The sequence below is a fragment of the Diabrotica undecimpunctata genome, chromosome 8 (assembly GCF_040954645.1).
Source record: "Diabrotica undecimpunctata isolate CICGRU chromosome 8, icDiaUnde3, whole genome shotgun sequence".
Taxonomy (NCBI): Eukaryota; Metazoa; Arthropoda; class Insecta; order Coleoptera; family Chrysomelidae; genus Diabrotica; species Diabrotica undecimpunctata.
The window spans coordinates 18,395,393-18,421,129 of record NC_092810.1 but is presented as its reverse complement, the minus strand read 5'-3'; the positions used below and the strand labels follow the sequence as shown (position 1 = coordinate 18,421,129).

Here is a 25,737-nt window from a genome sequence, read left to right as displayed (position 1 = left end):
AATTCAAAGTAGTCCTGGTTTATGCAAACTTCAAGAAGATGTAAAATTTCAGATGTAATGATTGGATTTGTACTATTTTGGTCTAAAAGGTTTTTTACTAGAAAAGTTTCTGTAGGAGGGATACTAGGAAAAAGATTTTTTACGTCAAATGAAATTAATCTGGAGTTGTTAGGTAACTGAAAATGTTGTATTTTATTAACTAGTTCTATTGTATTTTTTATGGTAAATTTAGGTGAAAATTTAGTGTGTTCTAAAATAATCTCTAACAGTTTTTTTGAAAGTTTATATGACGGAGCTGTATAAAAAGACAGCTTTTCAGGCGATATTGGTTTTCCTTCTGGCCAGAGACTTTTCAACAAAGATGACATGGAAGGGGGTCTGCCAACTCCTCGTTTTTGCAGACTTATGTCAACAAATTTGTTGTAATAATTATTACTGACGTAAATAGACATTGGTTTATTTTTAATAATGCGGATTTGTTTAAATTTCAACCAGTTTATCGTGGTGTTTGTTGTTTTTTTTTCTCTTTCTGTTGAATACTTTTCTCAATATCACTTGTAGACAAAATCAAAAGATTCAATTTCTACTACGTTTAAAATATTTCTACTTCTAGCATTCTTCATAACACGGATATAGTCTTCGGGTGTGTAAAGCTTTTGCTGGAATTTTAGGGCAGAATCAATGTCACCGAATTCACTGTCGTTTGACAGAAAACTGTGCCAAGAGACTAAAAACTTAATAGTATAATTTTGAAGGCTAGAGTGGACTTCCAACACACTTTTCAGCATAAGAACTATCTTGATATTTCTACTCTAGCCACAACATGGAGCAAGAAGTCAACAACACTGGTTCTTTTTTGTAAAATACAATATGGCTCCTTTGATTCATTTTAATAAACACAGATGGACTTGGTTCCCTCTTGCAAAATACATGACTGACTTTATGTGGTTGGATCCTGAATGCAAATCTCAAAACGATAGTTGATTGAAACTATTATAACACAAAATATTGATGCTGAAGCTGAATATTTTGGTTAGTTTTTGCTAAACAAAGTTTGAATCTTCCTTAGGCTATATAAGCAATAATATCAAATTTTGTGTTTTGGTAGTTGGTTCCTTCTTGCATAACTACGTCCATATTATAGTATACAAAGGTTTAAAATAATAATCAAGGCCTTTGTACAACAAGAAAACTTTTATTTTTTTACACATTATATTTAATATAATTTTATGCTAAATTTCCTCACCATCTGAGTCATCAACACTACTCTCATTGTCCTTTTCAGCCGGTGCGCTTTCTTGAAATAAAAGTTTGTAGAATTTTCTACTTTCTTCTCTTAAATACTGAAACAAGCCTCTACCGTCTTTTATTTTAGACTGATTAATAGAAACTCGAGGCAAAGGTGTAAGAGTAAGGTCAAGTGGCAACCTTTTTGCATATTTAAAAGGAGTATACATTTCAAAGTAGGGTTTAGAAGCAGCAAGTGTCCCACAAGGTTTATACTTCAGCACGCGATACTGTTGTATTTTAAACTCACAATCTTTATTCACAGGCTTCTTCAAAAAATAAGGAAGGAGTACTGCGTCTCAGTCATATATTATAGAAGAGTCATGTTTGAGGCAAAAAGAAGAAGTGAGTTTGACGGCACTGTACGATTTTTTCTAGGTAGACTTTGGGTTCCTCGACATCTTGAACTCTATTTAAAGCATGTCTTAGAACCCCAAAATTTCTGTCGCACTGACTAAAGGAGTGTCCACGAACGGGATAAATATGTGTCACTTCGACTCTGTATAGTTTTGATATCCAAGAACAAAACCGTAATAAAGTCTGATTTTTATTTTGGCCTCCAGCTGCATCTGATAGAAGAACAATATGCTTGGTATTAGGATAATCTGCTAATTTATTGTGGATACAGTCAAAGATGAATGAAACAACACTACTTGCTTCTTTTTTACATTGAGATTCTATGAAGGAATATACATATGATGATCCATCATTATGGTGCATATTAAATACGTACATCCATAGAAGTCTTTTGTTATGCTGAGCTTATCATCTGTTGTCTTTCTCAAGTAATCATTTTTTAGCTTGGAATATGCCTCGAGTCTCTTTTTATTGAGATTGTAATCAACAAGGCATTCATCATTCCGGTTCTTTTCTAGTTTGATTTCACACTAACGACAATAATCCCATGTATCAGTCTTCGGTTTTTTTAACGTAAAATTAGTATAGTTATTATACTATTACTTTATTAGTAATACTTAAAATAGGTCTTGTATTTCATGGTAAGGTTATTCCCAGTAGTGTCTTTAAACAATTTTTGAAACTGTTCAAGAATGTTCTTAATCGTTAGGCCTGGGTTGTCGAAGTACAATCTGTTTGTTTTTCCAGGTGTGTAGTGACTTGGTTTATGTGGAATAGATTTTAAATGTTATAAAGCCATACAATAAACATCATCTGAAATTTTTCTTTGGTTTCCGTGTTTTCCATCAAGTGAAGTTTTCTCAACAATTTTTTTCTGTAATATTCTTACACGCTTCACTCCTACTAAGTCAACAAAAAAAGAACGGCACACGGGCATATCACAACCAGAAGTTTTAAGCTTGTATTTCCAGTGATACTGTCTGCCAATTTTGGAATTTTCTTTCTTTCTATACCTTTCTGGAGGCTCCCCTAATGCCTTACAAGCTGCTAGAAGAGTGTCTTGTTCTTTTTTTGAACCATTATCATAAAACGAGTCAAATAAACGCTTTTGATCTTGCGAAGTTATTTTTGCAAAACATTTTTCTACACAAAACTTACGGACAACAGCAAATACCTTACTTTGTACAGTTTTTCCCGTAAATTTTGACACATACTCCTGTCTACTGTCTCTTAGATTTTGCCACGTTTTCTTTCCAATGTTCTTTTTGACACCGCGTTATCTAAAATAGCTTTACTACTAGCCATTGCTTTAAAATACACTTAAACTTACAGTTGCAATATAACATAACCTCTGTTGCTTTAGAACTGTGCCAACACTGCACTAAAAAAATGTACCAAAATTGGTAGACTGACAGAGAACAACATAAAGAGTTCAATTCTGTGTTCTCCGGAAGAAGGGCCCATAGCCCTTATTCTAGCGATCGCCTCAATTATATTAATATTTAATTTTGTAAGCACCTCAAAAATATTTTTAAAATAGATTAACAAAAATTTAAACTTTACATTAATGGTGTGGAAGTGATAATAAAATTATAAAATGCTATTTGGTTGATTTTCTTTGGGGCTTCAGCTTATTGGAGCAGGAGGGGATGGGAATTATTCTGTAAAAGACATACCTTTATCACCTCCTATGTTCAATGGGGTCATTATATACATAATAAGAGTAGTCTTTCAGGTGATGAATGGATTTTATTTTGTAAAGTTTCTGTCGGAACAAAATCTTCATATTTAAAAGCATCCCAAGTGTGTTCAAATCCCTTTCTAGCTTTCTCGGTTGTAACTACGAGGCGTGTTTTTTAAGTAAGTACCGTTTTGGAATTAAAAAAAGACGTGCAAAGATATGGCAATAATTTTATTTTTACATGAAAGCCTGTACCTTAATCTACTTTTCTACATAATTTCCGTGAATATTAAGGCACTTGTCATAACGTGGCACCAGTTTTTGAATACCCTCCTGATAAAATTCTGCCGCCTGACTTGTTAACCACTGCATCACAAATGTTTTGACTTCGTTATCGTCTTGAAGACGCTGACCGCCCAGGTGTTTCTTCAAGTGCTGGAACAAATGGTAGTCGCTGGGCGCCAGATCAGGGCTGTATGGAGGATGATCTAGAGTTTCCCATTTAAATGATTTGATGAGATCTTTGGTCTGATTAACCACATGTGGACGGGCATTGTCATGCAGCAAAACGATACCCTTACTCAACTTGCCACGTCTTTTGTTCTGGATTGCACGACGCAGATTTTTCAATGTCTCACAATAAGACGCTGCATTGATTGTCTCATTACGAGGCAGAAACTCCACTAGCAATACTCCTTTTCTGTCCCAAAAAACTGTGCACATGATTTTCCGGGCAGAAATTGTTTGCTTAAACTTCACTCTTTTGTCTGACAATTTGGTCTAAAAAATCTTCACCTTTACTGTGGTACCGCTCAAGGAAAGTCAATGCACTGCCTAAACGTTGGGTTTTGTGCAAATCCGTCAACATTTTTGGAACCCAACGTGAACACAATTTCCGGTAATTCAAGTTCTCGGTAACAATGCGATACAAAACACTACGAGAATACTGAGGAAAGCAGTCGGACAATGATGAAATTGTAAAGCGTCTGTTTTCTCTCACCTTTTCGTCCACTTTCTGCACCAAATTTTCATTAACGACCGAAGGACGCCACTCCGTTCTTCATCATGCACATTTGTGCGGCCATCCTTAAATGCTCTCACCCATTTCCTTACCATTCCATCACTCATAATATTTTGTCCGTAAACTTCAACGATCTCACGATGACCATCGATCGGTTTTACGCCTTTAGCACTAAGAAATCGTATAACAGCCCGTACTTCACAATCAGCGTGACTCACGATTGTTGGAGGCATCTTAAACACTGTATAAAAACAAGTATACAATGAAGAATCAGACTGTAATGGCGTCAGTGGGTAGACAAGAGATGTAGGTAACCAGCGCTCATGCGCGGAACGCCGACAGTAGCGCTGCGGCGGCGGAATCGCAAAACGGTACTTACTTAAAAAACATGCCTCGTACTTTACCGAAGGTAATATTAAACAGTTCGGCTATTTCATCCGGTGTAATTTTTTCACGTAGATGGCTTGTCAAATATTTTGTACACTCTTTGTTGTACGCCGACTTTAAGGAAAAAAAAAATGTTGGCTCTAATTCAATTCATCTGCTGTAATTGTGGTGGAGTTTAACATTAACCCCTGATGTTCTGATGGGTCGTAAAATAAAACATGGATAAAAATACAGGAATATATTTATAAATTAAATACAAATGTTAACAAAACTAAGATATTCTAAGAATGTGTCGCAGCTTTAATAATGGCAGTAAACAAATCAGCATCATCCTGCTGGGTACCAATCCACCACATGCACAGCGCATTCTCGTACTGCGAAGAGCTCCTGCTGTGATGGAGCGGATCCAAAGAGTGATGTTGTCCGGAAGCTGTAGCCAAAATTGGTCGATATGGATGAAGGCTCACTCCATTGCAACAGTCATTGTGCAATGCCATCTGAAATTGGTTTAAAATATCAATAGTGTTATTAAAAAAAAATAAAAACACAATTACCAATCGTTGATTTGAGGAAAATTGTCACTGTTCCCCTGGCCTACTTAGATTAAAGATAAAAGTGTTTTATTGTTTAGGTAGCAATTAAGAAAAAGACTTATCCTGGCTTTAACTCCTCGGTAACGAAACGGTGATACAAGATATCCTGTAAATATGGCTTACTTATTACAAAACAAAAAAGTTTATTTAAAATATTTTAAAACTGGATCATTTGTGCACATCAAAATTTAAAATGCTTAGATCAAGCTAACGATTCGCATTATTTTCCTTATTAATGATTAAAACTGGTTTACGATGACGGGATTATTTTTTATAAAAATTAAGAATCCTTTTAATAACTAAAGTTCCCTCAGAACTGTTCTAAACTTTCAATGAGTGCGATGTGTTGTAACGACACATTGTTTCCGAATTTATAAGCTGTGATCTGCAATTATTTCTGTTTGGAGTTTTCTTCAGAAGCACCCTTAACTAGCGGAAGAGTTACGGCCCTTGTTATATCGCCTTCCATCGTGTCTGACCATGCGTGTTTGTTCTGCTATACATCTTACTTAATGAAGAAAAATGTCTAGGAACCCCATTAGCAGAATATAGCAGGCTCTGGTTGCCAATACTAAAAGAAGTCAACAACAAGAATATACCAACATTAGCAGATTAAGAAATGGTGAGAGACACACCATCTACAACTAACCACATAAAGACACAAAAATCAGAATTTGATATTAATCTGAGAGCACAATATCAGCCTCAGAATTTCAACGAAAAACATAGCTATTTGTCTCAACATCGAGGTCCAATAAGTCATCTGTCAAATTGGCTGAAACAAGTGCCAATTAGTAAACAATTACAGGTTAAATTTGTATTATATGTCTATATAAAACAAGTTTTACATAGACATATAATACAAATAGACTGACTGCTGCCATACAGTAGCGTTCCAAGTAAGTGACCAATGAGAAGGTCACGTGGTCGATAAACCTGGCTCGTTAGAAAGAAATGCAGAGATTGCTTTGCATCAGTTTTCTCTGTCGCACTGGGGGAACGGGCTGGTATTGTAACAATCAGTCTATCTTGTATTATATGCCTTTGTTGTTTTATAATAACCTTTTTTGAAAACTATATCCGATTGGAGATCGAAATGTCAAAACCAAGGTAAAATATAATTTTTATTACAATCAATTGTGGTTTTGATAATAAAGATGGTGACATATTAACTGAAAACGAAATCCTAATGGACATGTCAAAATGACACTTTGAGGGGCTGTTAATACTTGAACAAACTAACTTATTACTCCCAAACAGTGAAGATAATGTAAACACGGAAGAGCAAGAAAAGGAAGCACATATTAAAACAATAATTTACAATGTACAAAAACATTATAATGGTACAAAGCAGCAGTTCTCGATGGAATTATATCAAATATGCTACGTTGGAATCATGAATATTCACGATAATATGCAATAAATGGGATAATTGATAAAAAGAAAATCAATCTTAATAAAAACCCACTGCACCAGCGGCAATGAGCGTATCAAGCAGAGAAATCAGGTGAAACCGCCGTACAGGAACTGGTGTTGGAACTCGAAAGGAGTTTATACCAGAAAGAAGTCGGTCTTGCTGCATTGTTAGATATCGACGGTGCATTTGATAATACCTCTAAGTCAATACAAAAAGAATTGATGAGGAAGAAAATCAATAACACAACATGCAAATGGTGGATTCAAATGTTTCTTCTTCTTATTGCGCCGTCTCGTTTCGAAGGTTGGCGATCCAAATGGAAATTGTAGTTTTGGAAACTTCTTCACGAAAGATTTGTGTAAATGAGCTGTCAAACCATCTCCTCAGGTCTTTCAGCCACGAGTTCTGGCGTCTTCCAACTCATCTTTTGCCCTGAACTTTACCTTCCAAAATGATTTGGACTAATTCATATTTATCACCTCTCAACACATGACCCAAGTATTGTATTTTTCTCTCTTTAATTATGCTAATTCTTTTTGTTTACTTAAGCGCCGAAGTACCTCACCATTAGTAACTTTTTGTATTCATGGAATTTTCAGTATCCGTCTGTATATACACATTTCAAAGGCATCTATTCTTTTTTCTGTTTTAAAGTCCATTGTTTAACTTTCACAGGCATACAGCAAAACAGACAAAAGGTAACATCTGATCATTCGAATTCTGAGCTCTAGACTAAGGTCTGATCTTGTAAAAAATGTTTTCATGTTCATGAGTGTTTTCCTCGATTGTTCGATTCTTGATAGGATTTCTTTTTTTGGATTGCACTGGCTGTTGATATTTGCTCCCAAATATTTTATGGAAGTACGTGAACCCGATGTCGTCTTCTTGTATCTTTGTTATTTTCGTTTTTAGAGCAGTCCATGTTACTTCAACGTCTGTCTGATTTCAACTTGATACTTATTTCATTTTTCTTTTCAGGGTTCTTCAGTTGTGAGATGTCTATTTTTTTGACACTTTTTTTCCTTTTAACTTCAAGAAACCTTTTTAGTCTAAAATTCATTATAACTGGATTGTGATCGCTATGAATGTCAGCTCCAGGATATGTTTTAGTAGATTTTATGTACTTCTTGAAGTTGTTATCGAGCAAAATGAATTCAATTTGATTTCTAATAATTTTATCTTTTCTGTCTGCAGGTGATTTCCAAGGTATAGCCTTCTAGGATGTTGTTTGAAGAAGGTGTTTGCTACTAACAGGTTGTTCTATACGCAGAATTGTACCAGTCTATCTCCCCTATTGTTTTGGTACCGAGACTGTATGCTCCTATGTTGTCCCCTTTATTTCATCTATATTGTTATAAAAGTTTTCAAATGTTTCAGATCAGAATAATATCCACAGATACATACTTCTTCTTCTGGTTCCTATCCGTTTCGGATGTTGGAAATCATATTGGCAATCATGACCTTGTTCCAAATTCCGCAGACATGATATTCTCCTTCTACCGGGTCCTCGCTTACCTTTGACTTTACCTTGCAATATAGACTGCAGCAGGGAGTAACGGTGCCGATTTCTCATAACGTGTCCCAGATATTGCAATTTTATGCGTTTGATCGTAAACACAATATCTGGTTCCTTCTTCATTTTTTCTAGAACTTCCTTGTTCGTGATCCTTGCTGTCCATGATATTCTCAGCATTCTTCTATAAAGCCACATCTCAAATGCTTCAAGTTTTTTAATAGTGGTGTCTGTAAGCGTCCATGCCTCCGCCCCGTACAACAACACAGAGAAAACATAGCATCTCAAATGTCTCATTTTTGTATCTAGGGATATGTTGTGACTTTTGAAGATGGCGCTCATTTTGTTAAAGACCGTTCTTGCCTTTCCTATGCGGCACTTTATTTCCTGTACATTGCTCCACTGTTCGTTTATAATAGTTCCCAGGTAGCAATACTGTTTTACTCGCTCTATCTGCGTCCCATTAATGTATAGATGAGCCCCATTTATATTCTCCTTGCTGATAATCATTTGTTTCGTGTTGTGGGTATTAATGTTTAGTCCGTACTGTTGACTGTACTCGTTTATTCTTTCCATTAGCCTCTGAAGTCCCTCTAAACTATCTGCTATCACCATGGTGTCGTCGGCATATCTAACATTGTTTACTCTTTCACCATTTAGAAGGATGCCTTCGCCTATTCCGTAAAGAGCCTTGTTAAAAATTTTCTCAGAGTACATATTAAATATTAACGGCGATAGGATACATCTCTGTCTAACTCCACGTAGTATTTTTATGTGATCTGTTTCTTCTCCGTTAATTTTCATATATGCGGTCTGATTCCAGTATAGTTCTGAAATTATTCTGAGTTCTTTGTCATCCAGGTCTGCTTCTTTTAAAATGTTTGTCATCTTTTGATGTTGAACTCTGTCAAATGCCTTTTCATAGTCGATAAAGCACGCCTATACGTCGCAGTTAACGTCCCTGCATCTTTGAATCAGTACCTGTACTCCGAAAAGTGCCTCTCTGGTACCCATTACGTTAATGAAGCCGAACTGTCTGTCCGATATTTGTTCCTAGCACTTCTTATAAATTCTTCCATGGATGACTCTAAGAAACAGTTTCAACATGTGGCTCATTAGGCTGATTGTTCGATATTCTTCGCACCTTTTAGCCCCCTGTTTTTTAGGTATCGCTATGAATTCTGATTCTAGCCATTTATCAGGGATGATTCCTGTATTGTATATTTTATTGAAGACAGCCGTGATCCAATTTATTCCTTCTTCCTCCAAGAGTTTTAAAAATTCAGCTTCGATATTATCAGGCCCTACAGCTTTCCTGCTTTTCATCCGTTTTATTGCTTCTTCTACCTCGGATTTAAGTATGTCCGGGCCCGTCATCCTCTCTGAAATTGGATGCCTATAATCCGTTCTTTGATCTTGAAAAAGTGTCTCCAAATATATTCTCCATTTGTCTTTCATCTCTTGGGTGTCAATGATTAATTTTCCATTGGTGTCTATGAGTTTCATTTGTGTTCGCTTTTTAAAAGTACCCGTTATTTCTTTTACCTTTTTGTGTACATTACCTTTTGATACATACTAAATTGCCATAAAATACCCTTTATTAAATAGATAATTGTGTCTGAAAGAGAATTTCTCTGTGAACTAGAAATAACCAATGAGGTCAAGTATTTAGGGGTAACTCTGAATTTCAAACTTGCAGAACTAATATTATAAGCATAACCAAGAGACTACGCGACTCTTCTGGAACTGTAGGCGAGTTGTAGGTAAAACCTGAGTTCCTCAGAAAAAAAAGTGTCAAGTTATTATGCCACGTTTAGGCAAGCAAAATAAAATGAGAGTTAAGAAGCATAATAGGTGTAACCTTAGGACACTATATCCATGTTGGGGAAATCAGAGAAGAGCTCCAGATTGAACATATTATAAAGCTCATAGAAAGGTCTAAGGGCACTAGTAAGAATTACAGAATGAACAGGCAAGTGAAGAAAGGTTGACAAACTATAAGTACCAAAAATAGATTCAGAGGATGATTCTGAAAATGTGGAACAGTATGTAAAATGTACTTAAAACTAACTTACAACTTAACATGAACACGAAATCTAGTTGCAAATGTTCTTTCCTAACTAAACCTGTCTTGTCTACACCTATACTACCTAAATAGTAGTTAAATTAGATGCATTTGGCGTAATAATCGATGATCTCAAAAGAGATGGCACCCAGCAAGAGAGTTTTTCTACATTTTGTTTTTTTTATTATATCAATGACAAGTTCTGGCCAGATTCGCATGCACATTTAATGCTTCGGCATTTACAATAAAAAGGTTGATGATACCTATTCTCTTGAGACAATGTGACATATTTATTTTTGATTCCTGACTACTCACAACAATCTCCAAAAGCAAAATAATCCAGTTTTAATCAATCATCCCAAAATGTTATAAAAAAATATATTTAACTAACACTAATACTGGTTGTAGTAACTAAAAGTAAATAAATCTTTCTTTCATTCAAATGCAATAATATATTTGAAATGGTTATTGAACTTACTTGCATATGAACTGTAGGATATGTTTCCTCACTGACATTCCACACTTGGACCTTACCATCTGTCCCGCCAGATACCAACCATTTACCATCAACGCTCAAGTCAATATTGATCTTCTGATTGGTATTAACTTCTCGTGCTAAGCAGAACATAGGTCTACCGGGTACCTAAAAGAATAAAGGATTAGTTTTGGGTAATGTTAAAAATTGGACTTATCTTTCTTTAAGTGCAGTAGAAGTTTATTTCTTACACGTAGATCCCAGCAAATTACTTCTTTGTCCTTTCGAGCTCCACTGTACAAACGAAAACCATCTAATGAGAAAGCCATTGTGGTGATGCCTCCTTTGTGACCATTTAACTTGCAAAGATGGCGGAATGAACCATCGCTTTGAGATACCAAATCAATTGTATTTTTCCATGTACCTGAAAATGTTCAATAATTAATGGTACTATTTTAACAAAGAGTATAGACGCATATAGAAGCACAGTTCAAATGGACAATTTGGTTGGTTACTATACTTCAAAACAATCCTTAATAGGCGAGCGGTTTACCCCTATAAGCAGAGCATCAACCGACTAAAATTCTTTTTGCATTTCTAATGCACCAAACCTTTTTTATTCGATTCTATATATTTTTCCAAGATGAAATGTATTTTTTTAAAATTTTTACAAGTGGGCCGGCAATTGTTATTAACAAATAACTCATACAAAAAAGCAATTTCACCGAATTGTTTCGGAATCAATTTTTTAGGTGTATCTCATCAAAATAAACACTTTTTCTCTCTTGATAATTTTTCGAAAAATGCTTCCTTTTTGAGTTATTTGCATTTTTTTGTTGAAAAAATGCCTTAATTAGTGATTTTTGGAATTTTTTTTCTAAAAAACTACCAAATGAATTGCAATTTTACAAATAGCTTTATAATCTTTAAACCGTCGAGTACAAGTTAGAATATTTTGACAAGGATAAATGGTTTCTATCTCGCTAAAAACGTGGACCCAAATATTTTGAATATGCCTTTCGAGAGTATCCCGCTAAGCGCGTGTACAGCGTTTGAGGTGCTGTAGTAGCTCGAATCTTTTCGACTTTTTTAATAATGTAATATATATATATATATATATATATGAAAAATATCTAATAATTGATTAAATGAAATTTTAATTTTATTTAATACTACGTAGGTAAGTAAATACTAGGTTACAATTACTAAATATTCTACATTTCACTACAAATTTCTTATACAATTCTAAATTAGCGCCAACGATATAGACTTGTTTTAACTCGATTCGATTTTAATTATTTTGAAGGCGAAACTAGTTTAGGTATGTTACAAAAGTATTTCTGCTCATGTACCGGAAAATGTTCTACGAAAAATTGTAATTGTATTTCCTATAATTTAGAGTGCTGCGCAGTATGTGCATGTACACCAGAGAATTGTAAAAATGTTCAAGACGACTCTATTGAAGACAATGAAATCAGCTTATTAGATGGAAATCCTGTTGCTGTTGACGAAAATTTTCAAATTATTGACAATGAAAACGATGTATAATTAATATTATATTTTTCAATGAAAATTAATTATATATTGCTTAATGTATTTCACTGTAATAAAACATTCAATAATATAGTCACCACGTATATTAAAAGAAAAATTACATTATTATAGCATTGTAAAAAATTTTAATTATAATATGTCTATATAAAAATAATTAGAAATATCTTTTTTTTTAATAAATTGTACATAATATTTGTATTAAATTAATTTTTTAAATTTAAACAAATATTTCTACACGGCGCACGCCTGTATCACCGCAACCGCTGTACACACTTAGCGGTAGACTGCTCGAAAGGCATATTCGAAATATTTGGGTGCACGTTTTTAGCAAGATAGAAAAAAATTATCCTTGTCAAAATATTCTAACTTGTACTCGACGGTTTAAAGATTATAAAGCTATTTGTAAAATTACAATTCATTTAGTAGTTTTTTAGAAAAAAAATCCCAAAAATCACTAATTAAGGCATTTTTCCAACAAAAAATTGCAAATAACTCGGAAAGGAAACATTTTTCGAAAAATTATCAAGAAAGAAAAAGTGTTTATTTTGATGAGATACACCTAAAAAAATTGATTCCGAAGCAATTCGGTGAAATTGCTTTTTTGTATTAGTTAATTGTTAATAACAATTGCCGGCCCACTTGTAAAAATTAAAAAAAAAATACATTTCATCTTGGAAAAATATATAGAATCGAATAAAAAACGTTTGGTGCATTAGAAATGCAAAAAGAATTTTAGTCGGTATATTCTGTTTCTAAGCGTCTTTTGAGGGGTAAACCGCTCGCCTATAAGAGGGCGACTGCATAAACTCAAACCGTTGAAGTTAGGGGGAAGTGGGAAAGAAGTACCAACGGAGCTATTTATTTAACTTATTCATCCACGGTTAATCAAATTCGATACCATTGATTTGCAAACTGTCTCTTTTTTCCAATAAAATCTTTATTTTTAATATATTAAATTGTTAAATTTTTAATTTTAAAACTTAAAAAGGTATGAAATTTACAATATTCAAAATATTTATTTTTTTATTACATTTAAATGAAATTTTATAACTGAATTAAAAATAGGTTTGTTCCAACACTACGAAAAACCGCCACGTAACTTTTTATTATACTGTTTTCTTGCCCAAAGATTTACTTAACGTTTTAAAAAATTTTCAAAATATATTAAACCAAAAATTTCATTTTTTCAAGACTTTTCATTAAACTTTTTAGACAATTTTCGAAATTATTTCATTGAATAATTGTCCTGTTCAAAAAAGTATTCAATAAAACTTTTTACTAAATTTTGAAATGTTCCATTTCGCCGAAACTCGCAAACTTCCATTTCATTCATAATCTTTGAATAACAAAAAAAGCATTCCTGAATTATTTTTGAAACATTTAACAGTAACTTTTAATGAACAGTCTATGTGAAAGTTTTTACGCTGTATGGGTACTATGTAATCTTGTGTTAAAATAACAATTACTGGTAAAACATAATTTTCACAATGAATAAATATTCGTGAAATTATTACAATATAGTCTTAAATTGATTTATACTTAATTGAAAATAAACTGATGACATTAATTAATATTAAAATAAATTTTATGTATAAATTTATGACATTGACAACTGATTTTTTTATTCATATATGAATGAATGAATAAATTTATTGGTATATATACTGGTATATATATATATATATATATATATATATATATATATATATATATATATATATATATATATATATATATATATATATATATATATAGTAAACTCTTAAATATTGGGGGAAATCTGCAAGAAATACTCTAATGTGTATCAATTGTTTCGCCGAACGTTTTCGCCAAAGAGAATTAATTTGGCTTCTTCAGGGCTGAAAGAGAATAAATTAATTATAATTAGCTACCATATATTATCTATTAAAACATTATTGATCTTACCGTAACTTAGAATTGTAGAGTTAGAATATTAAAAAACTTTGCTAGTAACATAGTGGTGTTTTTTGTTACTATGTGCAAAAAAAAAGTTTTTTATAAGGATTGAAATGTATGGTAGCTTTGAACTTGACACGCAAAGGCTTACCCAAGGTTAATCGAAAAACCCAATGTAACTACATTTAAAAGGAGGTAATTCTTTGAATTGTCGGCAATAACTAAATTTTTGATTTTTAGATAGTTAAAAGTGAGGTTCTGTTTAAGCCAGAACGCAAGCGCTGACAACTTCATTAGTTCGTATGAATCTTTATGTCGCTAAGGTTCATTGGTAAAAAACGAATGAATTTAAATCCCAGTAAAGGGAAATATTATTTTGATTTTCTTTATTTCAACAGAGTAACAGAATTAACTAGAGTAACAAAACAATTAACTAGAGTAACAAAACTATCAGATCCTTCATTTCATACAAAAAACCTACAAATCCTACAGAAACTTTTTATTTCAAACGCTTATCCAACACCATTAGTTAATAAGATTTTGTTTAATACTATCCATGACGAAGATATTTCACCTTCCTTCGCGACTAACAATGCTGATCCTGATGTCTTAAGTGGGAACCCAGTCTCGGATACTCCTATAAACAAATATTTTTCATTACCATATTTCAGAGATATCACTCCGGGGTTAACAAGGATTCTGAAAAGTGTTGAAAATAGCTTTGGCAATAATAATAACAACATTAAACTTAATGTGGCTTGTAGATCAGCCCTAACAATTAATAATCTTTATTCTAAGATAAAAGATAAGACTCCCATAGATAGGCTTAGTAATAGTGTCAACAACATTCCATGTCTCTCTTGCAACAATTCCTACATCGGTCAAACATCTCAATTATTGAAATCACGTATTACACTACACAAAAGTGATTCTCGACTTCACCCTGACCGTTGTGCATTAGCCAAACATGTCCATTCCACTGGTCATCTCATGCACTATACTAACACCACAATTCTCCACCGTGAGAACAATAAATCTAAAAGAGAGTTCATTGAAATGTCTTATATTTTCCTTAACGATTTCTCCATTAATGTTAAGAGTGACATCAAGAATCTAAGCGATATATACCACCTGTTACTGAAATCAGATACCAAGAACAATACTATATCACAGATAACTAACTTGACTGATATATCCATTAACAACTAACATACCTTTATAATTAATTTTCATTAACAAAAAAATATATAACATTCCCTTGCTTTTCTTAGATACGTCTCAATAAGATTCAATAATACATGAACAATATAATATAAATAAATAAAGAAAATCAAAATAATATTTCCCTTTACTGGGATATTTAAATTCATTCGTTTTTTACCAATGAACCTTAACGACATAAAGATTCATACGAACTAATGAAGTTGTCAGCGCTTGCGTTCTGGCTTAAACAGAACCTCACTTTTAACTATCTAAAAATCAAAAATTTAGTTATTGCCGACAATTCAAAGAATTACCTCCTTTTAAATGTAGTTACATTGGGTTTTTCGATTAACCTTGGGTAAGCCTTTGCGTGTCAAGTTCAAAGCTACCATACATTTCAATCCTTATAAAAAACTTTTTTTTTGCACATAGTAACAAAAAACACCACTATGTTACTAGCAAAGTTTTTTAATATTCTAACTCTACAATTCTAAGTTACGGTAAGATCAATAATGTTTTAATAGATAATATATGGTAGCTAATTATAATTAATTTATTCTCTTTCAGCCCTGAAGAAGCCAAATTAATTCTCTTTGGCGAAAACGTTCGGCGAAACAATTGATACACATTAGAGTATTTCTTGCAGATTTCCCCAATATTTAAGAGTTTACTATTTAACTAATCTGCAAAGATTAAATTTCTTTTCTCTCTCTCTCTCTCTATATATATATATATATATATATATATATATATATATATATATATATATATATATATATATATATATATATATATATATATATATATATATATATTGAACCTAGATACTACCGTCATTTGTTTAAATAAATGTTACAGAGATATTGAAAAACAAAAAAAGTAAAATAAAAATATATGAGAAATTATAAACGTTTTAAAGGTAAGAATAGTAGATAGTTTTATTGTAAATATTGCTGCTCTTAGCTAATATTAATTTGTTTATAACAATGTTAATAATGATTAATTAATTTGTAATAATAGGCAAGTTAATATTACTCAGAGGAAACCAAGCGAGAACGTAGCAGTTATCTCCCACCAGAATGGTAAGGAATATACTCATGAGTCCAAAAGTAGGCAACATATGTATATAAAAAGTACTATTTGATTAACTAATATTTTTTCGAAATTAGCCAAGTGGATTAAAAAAGTATAAAACGATGGATTAATACTTTTTCGATATTTTAAAGATCCAAAAAAGAAGATTTTCCAAATAAATTCACGAAATGTATTAATTAAACAAATAATACTTTTTGCGTAACGATGTGTACTTTTGAACTCTGAATGTAAGGATAATAAAGGAGAGAAGGCCTTTCTATGTAAAGGGTAACACAGGTTTACAAAAAAAATATTTTTTAAAATTGTTTGGAATTTTATAACTGATTTTTATGTATTTTTCAGCGCTGATTGCAAAAATGCAATCCATTTTTTTCTATCACGTAAGGTTTTCTCACAAAAAAGGAATTACTTTTTGGTATAATAACAAAATTTTAGCAATTTTTCAAATTTTTTCTTAAGTTAAAGGATTTTATTTCATGTATAATACATGTTATAAACTACATATCTAATACACTACGTTTCTCTTTAAGCTCATGTCCTTATAGTAACGCTTTTGCTTTCCGTCGAAGCTTCTTTTATTGCTTTTCCGGCTGTGTACTCGTTGAGGGTCATCTCGTTTTAGCATCCAGCAGTAGTCCGCTATCATGTTGACGTTCCATCTTCCTTGATACCTTCTTTCCATTTCCTTGATATCTTGGTGGAATCTTTCACCCTGCTCTTCACTTACATCACCAAGGTTTGCAGGGAAGTAGTCTAGATGTGAATGGAGGAAATGAACTTTAATGCTCATGTTACATCCCAGCTTCTTAAAGTTGTCGAGCATGTCTGCGACGATTGTCTTGTAGTTAGGATCTTTTTTGTTTCCTAGAAAACCGGTAACAACTAGTTTAAAAGATGTCCATGCTGCTTTTTCGTTTGTTTCCATTTTGTCCATAAAATTGGGATCTCTCATCAGTTTTCTAATGTCTGGTCCGACAAAGACTCCTTTCTTTAGTTTTGCCTCGGATAAACCAGGAAACTGTCCACAAAGATACTTGAAACACTCCCCTTCTTTTGGCAACGCCTTTACAAATTGTTTCATTAACCCCAACTTAATGTGGAGTGGTGGTAGTAATACCTTTTTGGGATCCACAAGGCTTTTCCTCTCAACATTTTTAACCCCCACCTGTAAGGTTTTTCTCAACGGCCAAACTTTTTTAATGTAGTGTTGCTTTCTGTCTCTACTGTCCCATTCACAGAGAAAGCAAGGGAACTTTGTATAACCACTTTGTTGACCAAGCAGCATTGAGATCACTTTCAAATCACCACATAGTGTCCATTTATGGTCTGAATAGCAGAGTTTGTTTAAAACCAGTTCGAGGTTTTCATAACATTCTTTCAAGTGAACAGAGTGTCCAACTGGCATAGAAGCATACTTATTGCCATTGTGTAGAAGCACTGCTTTAAGGCTTCTTTTGGAAGAATCTATAAAAAGTCTCCACTCATCAGGAGCATATACTATTTTGAAACGTGCCATAAGTCCAGGAACATCACTGCAAAACACCAAGTCACCTTCTTGAGAGAAAAAAGATACAAACTTCTTTTCCCTGGAACGATACCAAGAAAAGGATGTACCCGGAGCCAACATATTTTTATCTTTTAATCTAGACCCTAAAAGTTCTGCCGAGTCTTTAGGAACACCTGGGTCTCTAACTAAATCATTCAGTTCAGATTGTGAGAATGGAAAGGGATCGGTTGTGCCAGGATCGTAGCCATCACTGTCTTCTTCACTTTCACCTAGCTGAGCCAATGGCTCGTGGTCATCTAAAATACCATCCAAAGAAACTGGAGGAGAGGGTATTGGTACTTCAGGTCCATGAGGAACAGGGCGAATGGCTGATTTGATGTTAGGGTAAGAAATATCCTTTTTGTTTTTCAAATTGAAACCTTGAACATTGCAAGAACAAAAAAGGCAGTCATCACTATGGTTTTTGGGCTCCCTCCAAACCATTGGTATTCCAAAACGAAATGACTGCTTTTTACCTTGAAACCATTGTCTCAGTTCTTCAACACACACTGAACAAACTTTGTGTGGGGCCCGAGACTTGTCTTGATCACCCAACTTTATACCAAAATAGGCAAAATATACCTTTTCAACAAAATTGGAAATGTTTCTATGTTGCTTTTTAACTGTATAGTTACCACAAATGTAGCAGAAGCAATCTGGTGAGTTGATACATCCTCTGGTAACCATTTTTCATAAAACAACTTCACACCACAAGAAAACAATCTGTTTAGGCTGATGCCTTGAATTTATGTTCTTTGTAGTTCGATAAAAAATCACTGAAAGTTATTTGATTCACACTTTATTGCCAACTATCCGTGTGTCACGAGATATCATTTAATACTACTCTCACAATCACTACTACAAATCACTAGTAACCACAGCACGTGAACAGCACAGAGTGAAGAGATACTGTGAACTGAAGAACAGGTAGCAGAAGCTCACTGCTTGGTGATGGAGAGGGGGATGGGCACTGTGGCAGACAGGCACTGACATGAAATATGCTCAGTGAGTCAGTAAGTGGATGGCGAGGGAGGGGAGGCAATGGACAAGTACCGACATGAAAATAATGCTGGTTTCTCCTAATCAACTCTTTATTTTACATACAACTTGTATACTAAAAAAACAGCTAAGTAACTGAAAATACCTTAAAGTATTTTTTATACTTATTAAAAGTACTATGGGCTTAATAAACAGTTCATAAAGATCCAAAAAACAAAAATTCAAACTCACTAGAGTACGGAACTATGTATAAAAATATCGAAAAAAAGCTAAAAATAGACAAGCAGTTTGTGGAATAACTGTACGTGATGGAATGTTTTCACTATTTTTCCCAAAATTAGCGTTGAAAATACTATAAAAATCACTTATTCAATTTTAAACAATTTTTATGTCGCAGACCTGTGTAATTGTTCAATATAATCATAAATTAAACTGATTAAATATGTGCAGAAATATCATTAAAGAAAGAAACTTATTGGCAATTAAATATATACAGTATACATGCAAGAGGAATATCGCTTTTAAAATGGCTTATTTGCCATAAAAATAAATTCTTATACTATAATTTTTGATTTGTTAGTTTGTATGTTTTTTTTTTAATATTGTCAAATATTTCTGAACAAAAAGGGTATTAGTAAAAGGAAAAATAATAATTTTTTAAAATATTAATGACAAAAAAGCAATTCTGTGCCCGAGCCCGATCTAGTTGAGTATCAGGATGGTGTCTGTGTACTACCACCATTCTGAATACTTTTGTCACGGTGCTTTATGGCCTAGTCTGCTCGTTAGAACCCCTTGTAGCAAGTGTTCTGTTACGAAGGGTGTGATGGTATTCTCCTGAAGTCTCTTTTTATCCTCGGGTGTTGCTGATTTGGTTTTCTTGGAATTTACTATGGTCCATGTCCCAGCAACAATTTTTGCCTTTTTTTTCATCTTTCTTTGTTGAGCTCTAGTGAGGCGTTATTTGAGAATTACTTATTTGTTTTTTTAATTTAAAAATCCGAAATTATACTTCACAATTTCGAATTTTCAAATTGTAAAAAATAATTCTTTGGTGTATGTGCTAAAAAGCAATTCTAGTGTACTAACAAGATCAGGAATTGTTTTTTGATCGAAACACCTTACAATTTTTTGAGCTTTCTCTCCCGGTGATTGATTTTTCATTAATTTTTTTTATAGTTACGACTATATTTTTCCTAACAGTTCTATTCTAACTTTTAAAAATCTAACTGATTACACTCTTATTAACAACACTGAACTGTCACATTTGGCTATAGTGGGTGGTATTATAAGAGATATAAGATTAAAAGAGGTCTTTATTTTAGGTTATATATCATTTTGAGAATAAAAACATGATGTAACTTTTATTTGAAATTGCCATTAGAAAGAGGTTTTATTATATTAAAAACCATAAGAAATTTATCTGGAAATGGCCAAAGAGATGGTCACTAGTTAGAGGGGTCCTTAACTGTATACAAATTGTAGGTGAGAGGCAGTTAGATTTAGGTTTAAGCTGTATTGTACAAGTAAATTCGTTGTAAATAAAATTGTATATAAAGGAAGCATGGATATATATATATATATATATATATATATATATATATATATATATATATATATATATATATATATATATATGCAGTAGACTCCCTCTATAACGAGAACTGAAATGACAGACTAATTACCTCGTTATAAGCCGATCTCGTTATATCAGACATTCATAATACTGTGCATACATATGAATCTGTAGTTTTCTAAAACATTAACTTCCTATAGTGAAGCCATTCGGAGCAATATAAGATGCTAATAAATATTGTTTGAATGGCGTTTTTGAAAAAAAGTTATTTACTTTTATTGTCAATGAAATATATTAAAACATAAAAGAGTTGTTTACTTTTATTATCAATGATATACGTTAAAACAGAAAAGCTGTACTTATATTTTTTCCAACTACATAATGCATAAATTGTATTTTCAAGGATAACATAAACTATTGCTTCTGCAATTTTAAGAACTCTGTTATTTTTAACTGCTTTAAATGGTCCAGTATCATTCTATCATATTATATTTTCTAAAGATGTGAAACAGTTGTATTTATTCATTGTAAAGAAGTTTATTGCGGGCTGCAGTTAAGTTTCTTGAGGGGCTGTTTGAAAGGATGTATTTATTTATAGCCACGACCGGACTAAAAAGGTAAAAAAAACGTTTTTGGATCTTATTATCTCTCGTTATAACCAAATTTGCCTCTCTATAGATGGTTATAGTTCAATAGAAATTTCACGGGACATCTAATGTATCTCGTTATAAGCGAAACCTCGTAATAACCGTGTTCGTTATAGAGGGAGTATACTGTATATATATATATATATATATATATATATATATATATATATATATATATATATATATATATATTGTTTGTGGACAATAAAATTTTTTAATCTTTCTGCAATATTCTCATAAGCACATCTGCAATATTCTCATAAGCACAATATCAATTATTATTGTTTATATTACATTACCTATGGCTACTATTCCAGGTTGTGCTGGACTTGCTACTAGACAAGAAACTTGGTGTGATACTGGATATTCGACGAAATCCCTACCAGGTCTACCTGTGGCAAAAATTTTAACATTTTTCTTATATCCACAAAATATATTCTGCCCGTCTGCGGAAAATGTGACACTAATGGCTGGTTCTACCTCATCTTGATTGTTGTAACCTCTATAGGTACATCTTAGATCTCCAGAAAATGCATCCCACAGATGTATCGGCCCACTATGACCACTAGATAACCAACTAAAAGAAAACTAGGTTTAATACTTTTAGAAATAGACAGGTAATTGATGTACCTACTACACCAGACTTTGAATTTAGAAAATTCTCCATGTTATACCAAGTCTGAAAATCGTTCATAAAGTCAATTATATTTTATTTTGTTTTGTTTAAATATTTTTAACAAACTTTAATATGTATGTAATGTTAAATATGTGTAAGTTATACAGAGATAACGCAAGAATGCAGATATTTTGTCTAATATACAATTTTCCCCCTAAGTATTCCCTCATAAGTTTTGATACAGATAGGTATAAAACAACTGAGAAAAAAAAACATGAAGTTGCATATACTTTTACATGAGTTTAAACAATATTTCAAAACAACTTAAAATGAGTTACAGAAAAGTGACATATTATCCTTATTTTGATGGTTGGAAACATTCTCTTTGGCAATAGTTTTTTTTGTTGGATTTCTTATATTTGTTTTTATTTCTATTTTTAACAGTTCCACCAAAGGTAATCAGTTTTTGGTTTCAGCAATTGGTCTTCTTTTGTTTACATAAAACATTAGACTCCCTCTTAACCGGTCTCGCATTAAAAGGCCGTCGTATTAACCAGCCACTCCCCCTTCCTATTGTTTTACGTAGCCTCTCGCCCTCGGTTGTCAGTTCTGTTTTTGCTTTCGAGGAGGATTGAATTCGTCTTGTGCGAATATGAGTGAGAAGCGTAAACGTGTGGTTGTGGCGATGGAAAAATGTCTAAGTGTGCTTAAACGGATCGACAAAGGAGTTGAATGTAGGGAAAAGTACAGCGAATGACTGGCGAAGGCATCGACATTCAATCGAGGATTTCTGCTCCCAAATAGAATCAGATAAAAATCTAAAAACTAGATGCACTAAAAAAAACGAGATAGTTGATGAAGCTCTTTGGTTTTGTTTCCTTCAAGAGCGGTGAAGGGGCACTTCTATTAGCGGCCCAAAATTATAGACGGAGGACGAAGTAGAGGAAAAATGTCTGCGGATGCTTCAGGTGCAACTTATTTTACCTCCAAGTTTGTAGAAATTATAAAAACGGAAAAATTAAAACCCGAACAAGTATATAACATGGATAAGACGGGTCTCAATTTTAAAATGCTTCCAGAAAAAACATTTTTGGGAAGTCATGAAAAATCAGCTTCTGGATTTAAAAAGAATAAAGAGTGCATTACAGTTTACAGTTGCTGTTTGTTCAAATACATCCATCGTCCTTCCCTGTATTCTAAAGATACAAAAATCAGCATGGATGAGCGCTAATCTATTCAAACAATGGTTTGAGCATGAATTTGTTCCGAGAGTAACACACCATCTTAAGAGCTTAAATCTTCCCACTAAAGCAGTCCTACTTCTGGATAATGCTCCAACTCATCAGGGAAATCTAATATATGAGACAAACGGTATAAAAATTATCTTTCTTCCTCCTAACGTGACAAGCTTGGTGCAACTGATGGATCAATGAAAGCTTGAAAAGATGATACAGGTGTAAATTACTGTCCAAACTTTTACAATGCGCAGAAAGTGAAGATGTCAACCTTTTGATATCATCAAAAAAATTAACTTAAAGGAGGTAATTTACATGTTAGCTTCCGCCTTCCAAGAAATTCCTGCTTCTACCTTAGTTAAGCCTTGGTGAAAACTTTGGGTAAACATTAAGGAACTTGTTGAGTGTCAACAATAACAAGAAGAAGATAATTCTATCACCATTCTTCAAGATATCCAAATGTTATCTGAAAATGTACAATTGTAGGCCGAAGATATTGAAGAATGGATGAACTGTGATGGGGAACTTGAAAATTTTTGACAGACAACGAAATAATTACACTAGCAACACATGAAAAGCCCTATGAAAATGGGGAGACTGATGATTTTGATGTTGACGGAGAGGAAAAGGTATTGCTTGGTTTTTAAAAAATGGAGAGATATAGCTTTTAAAAATTCACTTAATGTCATAACAGAAAAAAGTTACCAATTTTTTTAAAACAAGTTTGTAAAATATTTAAATATGTATACATATATGTACATACAAATAAATAGTATTTTTCAACTGTATACTCTATGATCTTTATTAATATACACCTTCCTGTACATGTGTTTGATATATGTATGTATGTACTTGATTTTTCTCATAAAAATGCCTACACATCGGATTAACCAGCCATTTGGTCAACCGGCCAGGCTCTGGTCCCCAGGTGGCCGGTTAAGAGGGAGTCTTGTGTATGTACATACATAACAAAATCTAGTTGTCATAGACATATAATACAAAATAGACTGAGTGTTGTAATACAATGGAGTTTCCCCAGTGAGGCAGAGAAACCTGACACAAAGCAGTCCCTGCATCTCTTTCTATTTTACTAGGTTTATCGACCATGTGAGCTAGATGACCAATGAGAAGGTCACATGATAGATAAAACCGGCACATTAGAAAGAGATACAGGGACTACTTTGTGTCAGTTTTCTCTGTTGCACTAGGGGAACAGGCTGGTATTGCAACAATCAGTGATCTATTATAAGTCTATGGTGGTTGCAGTAGCATTCATCATCACCTCTCCTATAATCAGAGCACTGCATATATATTTCACCTCACCTATTATAATAAATAATAATTGTCAAAAATAGATTAGCCAAATGTAAAATAGTTGTTACATTCCCATTTAAATGTAAATGATCATTAACTTACCAACATGTAGCTGGGTTACTACTATTCATACCAGGATACCAACAATAATCATATATAAGACCTGCTTCAGGAACACTAACTGCTGGAATTAAAGGAACAATAGGCCTACAACTCCCAACTGTTTCTCCGGTATATAAATCATTGGGCAACTCCATAACATGCATACCGGCTCCCCTAACTATTGTGAGTAAACAAGTACCGTCTGGGGACCACTTGCAACCCCTAAGATAATGTTGATCATCATAGTTTGGCCACTGAGCTCTGGCTAATTCTAAAGCAGAGTTTTTAAAATTGTATTCAGCATACTGAAACGTTGAAGCATAAGGGACAGCACTGCTTTCATAAACAGTTTCAGTCATTGTAGTCATTGAATACGCCTAAAAAAGGTATTAAGAGCCTACAAAGTAATTATGACAGAACTGCTTCACTAGAGTTGTATTTATCGGAAGAAATATCTGGGATGTTAATAAAATTTAGTTTGTTCCGCAATCATATTTATATTGTCAAACTGAAAACTAATACATAAATCCCTCTATTCAAATATATGTGCACCGAAAACAGAAAAACCTCAACTCAAAATTATTTACGGTACTGGTCTACTGGTTTACAAAAACTGCATGTAAGTCAAAAGTCAACTTCAATTGTCAATTAACAACATAAATTATTTTTTTGCGAAGTTAGTTACTTTTTGACAGACTAAAAGTGGCTGGAAATTACTATACAACCAAGCACACGTACTCATAGCCAATATTAATAGTAAACAAACTAAATAGTAAATAAAATAGAACTTTGCAAATTACCAATAATCAATATTTAATCTGCACCATATAATAAATAATAGTTATGTTAAATTATAACAACTAAAATATATTTTTTAAATATATACTACCCAAAATTCGATGGGTTTAGTATACACTTCCACTATTTAAAATAATTCTTCTTTTTTAAAGATAGAAGTCTGCAATAGTAGGATACTTGAGCTATTAATACTGAGAAGTAGGAATTGCTGTGTTGTAGGTTTCCGACAATGAATCTGTCAAAATATGCCCGAGCTAAGCGAATGGAGTATAGTATGTACAGTAGTACATAAAAAGTAGTATAGTAGTACATAAAAATATATATATACTCTGATAATAT

At 33.0% G+C, this 25,737-nt stretch overlaps 1 protein-coding gene across 2 annotated transcripts; it reads right to left on the bottom strand.

The window, feature by feature from the left end:
* Window positions 1-4,956: 4,956 nt before the first annotated feature.
* Window positions 4,957-25,230, bottom strand: WDR79 (Telomerase Cajal body protein 1 homolog). 2 transcript variants are annotated; one of them, XR_011951588.1, is made up of 6 exons: window positions 24,601-25,230; window positions 21,633-21,910; window positions 11,048-11,220; window positions 10,800-10,964; window positions 5,288-5,432; window positions 5,091-5,230 (listed from the first exon to the last, which is right to left on the bottom strand). XR_011951588.1 is itself a non-coding variant. In XM_072539776.1 (5 exons), the coding sequence occupies exons 1-5, from the start codon at window positions 24,966-24,968 to the stop codon at window positions 5,015-5,017; spliced, it is 1,200 nt and encodes a 399-aa protein (XP_072395877.1). In that variant the 5' UTR covers window positions 24,969-25,229; the 3' UTR covers window positions 4,957-5,014. The 2 variants fall into 2 exon arrangements, 1 of the variants encoding a protein (XP_072395877.1); XM_072539776.1 differs by lacking the exon at window positions 5,288-5,432 and having other exon boundaries at window positions 4,957-5,230; window positions 24,601-25,229.
* Between the last annotated feature and the right edge of the window lie 507 nt (window positions 25,231-25,737).